General features: G+C 45.2%; 1 protein-coding gene across 2 annotated transcripts in view; it reads right to left on the reverse strand.

Annotated features, from left to right (window-relative positions):
• Positions 1-9,499, reverse strand: part of LOC135520030 (nuclear factor of activated T-cells, cytoplasmic 1-like) — a 90,884-nt gene extending 81,385 nt beyond the window's left edge. Inside the window, exons 1-3 of one of the 2 annotated variants that reach the window (XM_064945337.1) lie at positions 8,989-9,499; positions 4,079-5,195; positions 237-393 (exon numbers count right to left, since the gene is read on the reverse strand). In XM_064945337.1, the coding sequence (XP_064801409.1) occupies positions 237-393; positions 4,079-5,195; positions 8,989-9,121 (1,407 nt within the window). In that variant the 5' untranslated portion in view covers positions 9,122-9,499. Of the gene's footprint in view, positions 1-236; positions 394-4,078; positions 5,196-6,864; positions 7,111-8,988 lie in introns of those variants that run through there. The other variant, XM_064945338.1, reaches the window with a different exon arrangement.
• Positions 9,500-9,746: the final 247 nt, after the last annotated feature.

A 9,746-nucleotide genomic window follows, 5' to 3' on the forward strand; every position in this document is an offset into this window, starting at 1 on the left:
TCCAAACAGTGCGACGGCCTTAGAGAGAAAGGAGCTCTGTGTTGGGCCGCTGTGGTGAGAGTGACGTGAGCTCTAGAAGCCTTGCCAAGCACAATACAGAGAGGTGATGGTCCTGCTCCATGCTAATTGTGTCAATATGTGCAACTGCTAGCCACAGTGACCTCTTAATGCAGTACTCCTGGCTTCAAGGGACATTCATAATAGAGAACACACACACACGTTATTGAGATAGTTACCTGTACGACCGGATGACCTCCGGACGGAGCTTTGACTGCCCCGCGGCTGCCCTCTGTCTCGTAGTGGGCACGGTGGTGGGACTTGGGCTGCATCTCGATCTGCAGACTGTACGGGCCAGAGCAAGACGGCAGCTGCCAATCCAGGGCAGGCAGGGAGCTATGATGAAGAGAGACCGTGCTTGGTACTTTGTGGAACATATAGGTATAATATAATATATAATCATATAAATAAGAATCTAAAGAATAGCTTGGTCCCAGCTACATGACTCAATACATGGACATAAATGCTTGGCATGACAATGAACGAAACCAGAAAGGAGTTGGATAAAATAGAAACAGACAGGACCACCAGGCGACCTACAAACACGCCTCCACGCACGCACAAAGACGGATCCGTTTCACTTTAATCCAGATCTCTGTTTCCCTTGTTAAATAACGTCCTGATCCTTTCCATTTCATCATTGGCTCTGATCTAATCAATTGAAGTCATAGCCTGACGTATGTAGTTCCTAAACCCTGGGCAATAATGGCTCTTTTGATGAAAGCTAAATTAAACTAAATGAAAGAAGCATGTGGTCTGGATAGTCTGCTGTGTTAAAGAAAAATCTTGCTGTAACAGGTGTCGACAAGTGGACTCTTAGAAAAAAGGGTTCCAAAAGGGTTCTTCAGCTGTCCCCATAGGAGAACCCTTTTTGGTTCCAGGTAAAACCGTTTTTGGTTCCAGGTAGGACCATTTTGGGTTCCATGTAGAACCCTCTCTGGAAAGAGTTCTACCTGGAACCAATAAAGGGCTCCCCTATGGGGACAGCCGAAGACCCCTTTTAGGTTTTAGATAACAATTTTTTTCCTAAGTGTGTGGAGGGGGCATAGCCATTTCAGCAGCACAATTATACAACATGCCTATAGGCTTAACGTAGTGCATTGGTGGTATCAATAATACAAGTAGAGCTATAGTGGAAGTCGGATGTTTACATACACCTGGGGCGGCAGGGTAGCCTAGTGGCTAGAGCGTTGGACTAGCAACCGGAAGGTTGCGAGTTCAAACCCCTGAGCTGACAAGGTACAAATCTGTCGTTCTGCCCCTGAACAGGCAGTTAACCCACTGTTCCCAGGCTGTCATTGAAAATAAGAATTTGTTCTTAACTGACTTGCCTGGTTAAATAAAGGTAAAATTTAAAAAAAAACCTTAGCCAAATACATTTAAACTCAGTTTTTCACAATTCTTGACATTTAAAGTGGATCACCACTTTATTTTAAGAATGTGAAATGCCAGAATAATAGCAGAGAGAATTCTTTATTTCAGCTTTTATTTTGTTCATCACATTCCCAGTGTGTCAGAAGTTTACATACACTCAATTAGTATTTGGTAGAATTGCCTTTAAATTGTTTAACTTGGGTTTCGGGTAGCCTTCCACAAGCTTCCCACAATAAGTTGTCTGAATTTTGTCCCATTCCTCCTGACAGAGCTGGTGTAACTGAGTCAGGTTTGTAAGCCTCCTTACTCGCACACACTTTTTCAGTTCTGCCCACAAATTTTTTATAGGATTGAGGTCAGGGCTTTGTGATGGCCACTCCAATACCTGGACTTGGTTGTCCTTAAGCCATTGGCACAACTTTGGAAGTATGCTTGGGGACATTGTCCATTTGGAAGACCCATTTGCGAGCAAGCTTTAACTTCGTGACTGATGTCTTGAGATGTTAATATATCCACATAATTTTCCATCCTCATGAGGCCATCTTTTTTGTGAAGTGCACTAGTCACTCCTGCAGCTAAGCAACCCCACAACATGATACTGCCACCCCCGTGCTTCATGATTGGGATGGTGTTCTTCGGCTTGCAAGCCTCCACCTTTCTCCTCCAAACATAACTTCGGTCATTATGGCCAAACAGTTCTAGTTTTGTTTCATCAGACCAGAGGGCATTTCTCCAAAAAGTACGATCTTCGTCCCCATGTGCAGTTGCAAAACGTAGTCTGGCTTTTTTATGGCGGTTTTGGAGCAGTGGCTTCTTCCTTGCTGAGCGGCCTTTCAGGTTATGTCGATATAGGACTGGTTTTACTGTAGATATAGATACTTTTGTACCTGGTTCCTCCAGCTTCTTCACAAAGTTATTTGCTGTTGTTCTGGGATTGATTTGCACTTTTCGCACCAAAGTACATTCATCTCTAGGAGACAGAACGAGTCTCCTTCCTGAGCGGCATGACGGCTGCGTGGTCCCATGGTGTTTATACTTGCGTACTATTGTTTTTACAAATTAGCGTGGTACCTTCACGCATTTGGCAATTGCTCCCAAGGATGAACCAGTCTTGTGGAGGTCTACAATTTTTTTATCTGAGGTCTTGGCTGATTTCTTCTGATTTCCCCATGATGTCAAGCAAAGAGGCACTGAGTTTGAAGGTAGGCCTTGAAATACATCCACAGGTACACCTCCAATTGATCAGAAGCATCTAAAGTCATGACATCATTTTCTGGAATTTTCCAAGCTGTTTAAAGTCAACATAGTGTATGTAAACTTCTGACGCACTGGAATTGTAAAACAGTGAATTATAAGTGAAATAATCTATCTGTGAAGAATTGTTGGAAAAATGACCAAGTAGATGTCCTAACCGACTTGCCAAAAGTATTGTTTGTTATTAACAAGACATTTGTGGAGTGGTTGAAAAAACTAGTTTTAAATACTCCAACCTAAGTGTATGTAAACTTCAGACTTCAACTGTATCATCAAAAATCATTGAATCCCACCTAGACCTTTATTTTTAAATAAACAACTAACCAAGTAACCAGACAACTGTCTGACACACCCGAAAGACCATTGGTATCTCAGAAAGTGTCACACCTGGCCACTCATAATATCCTTGTTCTTCCCATGTGAAGACTGCAGAGATATTAAACCAAAACAAACATTTGCGAGACAATATTTCACTGCGCCGGATGCCTGTGAAGCACAAAACCCCTGACAAAGGCTGGCGATGAAAAGCAATCTCTGGCATCCTCTTGGAACTTTCAGGGTGTTTGTTGACCCAAAACCAACTGATTTCCCCCCTCTCAGGCTTTATCTGGGCTGGCTGAACATTACATCATGTTTAGTGGCCAAAGAGGAGGGGAGGCACATGTCTAGCACGGGGAAGCCGGTTGTGTGATTACCCCACCAACTGTTTCCTTGAGCAGGCTTGACACCATCACTTCCTGTCTCTGCATTATCTTAATCAAACATTTGATTTCCAACAGGAAAGTGTGCCAGGGCAGGAAAGAGAAAACTGAGAAAGGGTCGCCGTGAACTGAAAAGGTTGCCTTGTTAAGAAGGGAGTCTGTGTGTTTATGTCTATCTGTGTGTATTATTTTTGTGGGGGTTTCCACGGTAACAGGGCACATGTGCTACACTACTCCTCCCTGCGAAATATGATTTATGAAATGTTTTGTATCTTCAAAGGGAAGCCCTCTTGGAAGCGGTACAGCGACTACTGCCTTTCGCCGCGGTCTTTGAAGACAAAAACTATTTGGCACTTGCAATATATAAACAAGTGTAATTTTGGAAATAGACAAGACCTGGGATGGCAAAATAGCGGTGCAAGTGGAGGAACTGTTTTCCGTGTGGGAAAATAAAGGAGTAGACCTTGGGTTGGATGTTAGTCCATAAATCTTTTGAAATAAGTCAACACCTCCATGAGCTTCATTGTCTTTTTCAAGGCCTAATAACACTTAACTATGCTGCCTTATGTTCTAAGTGACTTCCCTGCCAACGTCAACATTTGTTTGTTTTAAACTGCTGATAATAAATTATTATACAGTACAATTAATTGACCCAAGACTTCCCAGTCCAGCAGTATTTCATTTCCACCTACCTGAGGTAGGGCTTTGGCTTGGACCAGGAGTAGGGTTGCTGGGGCACGTCTAGGAAGCCCCCACAGTAGTTCTCCTTCTTGAAAGGCAGGCGGGAGATGTAGTCCTCCTGGAGGAGCTCGCTCCCAGGGCCCATCTCCTCTCCTCCCGGCTCCGTCTTCAGGCTCATCGTGGGGCTGTGGTCTAAGTTGGTTTTGCGGGCCTTGACGGGGATTCCCTCGCCCATGTCGACCACTCCATCGGTGGTGAGGGCGTTGATGGCCGCCACGATGGCAGAGTTGGTGTACTGGTTGGTGTTGGCCAGCCAGCTGTCGTCTGTGACGCTGACCCTGGGCGAGCCACGCGGAGAAGGTGTGGACGACTGGTTGGGCGAGTAGGTTGGCTGTCTGTAGGTGGTGCTGTTGAAGCTGTATTTCCTCTTCCCCACGCCAACACCGCCACCTCCTCCACTGCAAGCCGGAGAGTTGGGCCTGGAGCTTCCACAGGGCCCTTGCCCCGCCCAGCCCTCCTCGGCTTGGGCCCCGATCTGGGGGGAGGTGGAAGGTGAGTGGCGGGGGGAGGTCGATGGGGGGCCGAGAGGAGCGTGTGGGCAGGAGAGGAGAGAGGACGAGCCTTTCGGAGAGACGCAAGGAGACTGCCATGGCGAATTCTGGGGTGAGTTGTCATAGTTGTAAAAGCCGGACTCGTAGGACGACGCATCCGAGTTGCAGCTACGTGATGACACGCTGCTGGCCGGGCTGAGGCAACTGGGGTCGCGGTAGCCATCGCCATTTGGCAGCGTCAGGGTCACGATGGAGTTGACCCCCCGCTTGTGGTGGACGATGTGGTCCATGGTGCTGCTCTCCTCCACCTCCTCCTCAGGGTACTGGTGGTAGGCTGTGATCTCGATGCGAGGACTCTCCAGGGCCGGGGCCCCGTTAGGCCTCAGGCCGTGGGACATGTAGTAGCCCTGGGCTGGGTTGTGGTTGTTGTGATCGTGGAGACCGTAGCCTGTCTGGTGGCAGGAGGACACGGAGATAATGGGGCTGGACTGCATCGTGTGGTACTGGGTGGCCAGACAGGGGTTTCCCATGCCCAGTGGCAGGGACAGGCTGACATTTGGAGTGTAGCTATATGCATCTGGAAAATACAAACACACGAGGGCATTGTAAATATTGGCCACCATATAAACATTTTTTTTTTTACAAAGTTGATGCTTTGTAAAATGCACCTTTTCTCACTTCTAAATCCAAGACATCAACGGTATTTTTCATGGAGTTTTGGTCACAATTTACATTAGGTCATCTATGTATTCATAAAGCCTTTATAAAAGCTATATTACAGGTCCTAAAACATAGCAGGCTAGCATATACCCATAGACTTCCAGTCATACTAATGCCAGTTAGCATTAGCTCTCAAAACTACCTCGAACTTCTTTCATACTAGACACAGAGACACACAAATGGTATCCACAAGTTCATCTGACTTTGGGGGAGTAGATAATGGACTGCAATGCCAAAAATCCCAAATGATCCTTTAAACCCTATGTCTATTGAGCTGAACAAGGTCCAATGAAATGTGTGAGATATCAGCAGATTGTTAACAGTCCATCTGGAGCTGTGCAGAGATCCACGGTGTGCTCTCTAGACTACAGGACCTCCTCCAGCAAAGCAGTGACGGATACGTTATTTGATTGATCGCTTCGCTCACTGAGTGAATTACGGCTCGCCCATGTTGAACGCTAACAGCACTCTGCTTTGCTCTGAGCTTGTGATTAAGTCGGAGGGTTTACAGCTGCTGAGGCATCGCACACATACAGAATACACACTCAGGCACAAATGGTTGGACACACATTCACACAGACATGCACACTGCACACGTAAACACAAATGCATACAGTACATACACACATTATCTGCCACACACACACACACACACACAAACACAGAAACAGGGCAGCAGCAGCAGCACTTAGTGAGCAAACCTCCCCTTTTCTGTTACGATTTTACATAAGAAAGATCTTTAAGCCCCTAACATTTACTTGAAAAAAGGTACACAATTGTTACAATATAATGCTTTCTGTCTGATAAGGGCCATTTTACTATCTCAGATGAAAACCAACCACATGTTGTGCAGTGTACTCAAGTAGGGCAATCCCCTTCCAGCTTGTGTGCTATATGCATTAACCGCAACTCTATGCAAACAGCACATCACATGAAATGATGAACCTGTCATGCACCACAGAATACGTGGTTTGACTGTCTAAAATTAGTTCATGACAGACTATTTCCAGAAACAGTGGCAGGTCAAATTCTAATTGTATCTAGCAGGTCATAAAGTTATTTTTGTTTTTGTTTTGCTCGATGAAGCAATTAACAGTAGTATGAAACTTTAATATGCGCACAAACTAACATTAGAGCACATTATGGCGGAGAAAGCAAAGGAAGGGCAATAACAAATCTTGCATTTAAAAGGGAAGCAAAACATAACTACATTATTTGATTTTCTCATATCGGAAATCATAATAAATGACAAGCCTAAATGCCACTATGTAAATGATTCTGCTAAGCAAAATACAAAATGTGTATTGTCCTATCCTTATTATGGTAGCCTAAGTAGCCTATGAATTATTAATTACACACCAAAAACATGAATGAAGCATGTAAATAAGATGAAAAAAATCACACCAGGCTCAACTGCATAATGTAAAACATACACACAGAGCAAAATAAACCCCACAAACAGTTTGAGCAACCACAAGTTAAGGAAGACACACCAACCCCCCATCCAGAGATCCGTCACCACCCACCTCTGTCAGGCCTGTGGCCACACTCTCCCCCTTGGCTGTACTCAAACAAAAAGTTGAAGTCAAACTCTGGTTCTTCACGAAGGGAGCTCATCTTTGCCTCGGCTTAAGGGTGATGAGAACAGCCTCCAACACATCAGCTCTAACGATTGTCTGTCTCTGTCTGTTTTGTCTTATCCTTTCCTCTTTAGAGATGCTGTTCTGTTCTGGTGCTCGTTCCTGACAGACACTCCAGTAGTGCTGAGGATGCAAATATCTTTCTCACTCCACCTAATGTGACTTAGAGGAGGGGTGATACACACCAACTGACTACAGGCTGACAGCAATTGGATTTTCCCTCTTCCGTGTGTGTTTGTGTGTGTGTGTGTGTGTGTGTGTGTGTGTGTGTGTGTGTGTGTGTGTGTGTGTGTGTGTGCGCGTGTTCGTGGCGCACACTATGCTTCAGCACACTCTCTGTTTCTAACACATGAGCTACATCCACCCACACACGTCGGGACTTTCACTCAATTGTGTTATCTCTGCAGAGCTTGAGCTTTGCATTTCTGGGTTGCATCTGCTGAATGCTGAACTAACAGTGACAGATAGCAAATTGGGGGTGAGAGCCCTATGGAATAACGATATCTCAAATCCAAGAAAAACAATCTGACTGACACTCTGTTTCGGTGACTCGCTTTCAGGAATCGTTTATGACAGTGAGTAATCACATCTGCAAATTCATGGTGATATTAATATGGATAGTGAAAACACGTTTGCAGTTTATAGTGACTCACAAGTCATTCGTTTCTCTCTCCTCACCATATTCCAAAATGTTTTAACTCTGATTTTGTTATTACCATCCATAAATCCTTTTCCCCCCCAGAACATGGAACCAAGTCAATCTGCATGTCTCTAAATATAATCTGGTTTCATCCACACAGATGGTGTGGCTCTGCTTGGCCCAGACAGAGTGAACCTCAGGAAGAGCTAGGTGGTCACAGAAGGTCATCTGTAGGCTCAGAAAATCAGGGGCTTTAGTGGATTGCAGTCAGTTATCACGGGCACTTTTTTTTTTGAGTGGCTAAGTCACCGCAGAGACAGGGGTTGCGTGTGTCTGGGCATGATGGTACAGGCTACTATACTGGGTCACAGAGAAAGAGGTCTGACTGTGTGTCTGCAACACTGCAGTTGTCAGCAGACTGGTGAAGCAGAGTGGTTCTGCGAATACCCCAGCCAAGCAAGCCACACACAGAAACACACACAAAGCGTGCTCGCGAACACAGACAGACAGACAGACAGACAGACAGACAGACAGACAGACAGACAGACAGACAGACAGACAGACAGACAGACAGACAGACACACAGACAGACAGACAGACACACACACACACACACACACACAGACGCACATGTGTCTGCTATTCATTATGAGTCTGACGAGGGACTGAAATGAATAATAACACAGCCCCCACCAGTCCACATCTCAAAACCTCAAAGGCAAATTAAATCCCCAAACCACAAAAAAGTCCATGACATCAGCACTGGAATACTTCTGTAGCCTGGGCTACTTCATGTATTAAGTGGCAAGGCAAATAGAGCACGGTCAGTGAGTTGGATGGTCCAGGTATGTGTGCACGCATGATGTAGACTCGTCAAGGTTGAAAAGCACAACCATGAAAACATACATAAATAGTTTCATCAAATGTGGGCTGTGAATAACTGATTATTGACAGTAAGGTCATTGTCAAACCTGGAGGAGAAAAAAAATACAAATGACTGTATCCTACTAAGTACAGCGTTCCTTGCACTCAAATGCCGCCTACACGTTGCTATAAAAGTGTCACTCGCTCACGTCGGGCTCTGGTTATCACATGGATGCCGCTCACCGTGTCAGGTATTGCGCGGCTAGGAGACTTCTGTATTGAAAACACCGACACCTATTGGTAGCTGAAGAATCCTTCCCAAACCGTTGCAACTATTGTGGTGTATAACTTGATAATACTACGCATGATTTCATTTATTGCGACGGACGATTTGAGAATCGTTAAAGTCAACATGACACAAGCAAGCACTGCAGTCAGATAATAACTTTTGAACATTGCCACGTCAAATGAACTGACAATATAGGCTACACAGTAAAGCCGGTTACCTTCTTCTGCAGACTTCATCTCCGTAGCGAGAGAGGTGAGAAAGTGCAATCCTCTTTCCTTTCCCAAAGCCGCTGGGAGGACTGGACCAAAGTTGAATTTGGAGCTGAGTCTCAAACAGCTGGTATCCTGCATTCAACTAGCGATTGGTCTACTTTTGTGGTTGTGACGGTTGGCAATAATATCACAGGCAGTAAGTACCATATGAGAAATGCGGGAAAAAAACTAACTATTTTAGACTGTAGAAGTGTGCATTAGTCAAAACAAAAAGAAACGCATCATTTGTCAATAAAGAAAGTAAACTCGAATGCTGATTTGGAGATTCATTCAAACACTTTCATCCATGTGACAACACTCCAATAGAAACTGAAATGGAAAAGAGAGCAGAGTATTGCGATGGTCTTATCTTCACAGCACTTTCTCACACACTCGGGGTTGGTCTGATGGTTAGATGAGTGTTGCTGTCGTTCCGTGGTGCTTTAGCCTAATTAAGATGTCCAGAGACTCCCGGTGGCTGTGACACAGGGCTTGTCAGAAGGGGCTGGCTCCATCCCTTTTAAAGCAGGAAAACACCTCCTGTTCAGCGCGCCGCCCCTCTAGGAATAACGTCACCGCTGCCTACAAGCTCCTTTCTGGAAGACTGACGATGCTTGATCGAGTCCGCCAAGGGATTCCATTTGTTGTAGACGTGGGAGGTGTTTTGGACTATTTATTTGGGGGGCTTTCAATGCTCAACTTTCAGGTCAGTTTGGGCAGTTTT

The sequence above is a fragment of the Oncorhynchus masou genome, chromosome 29, assembly GCF_036934945.1.
Source record: "Oncorhynchus masou masou isolate Uvic2021 chromosome 29, UVic_Omas_1.1, whole genome shotgun sequence".
Taxonomy (NCBI): Eukaryota; Metazoa; Chordata; class Actinopteri; order Salmoniformes; family Salmonidae; genus Oncorhynchus; species Oncorhynchus masou.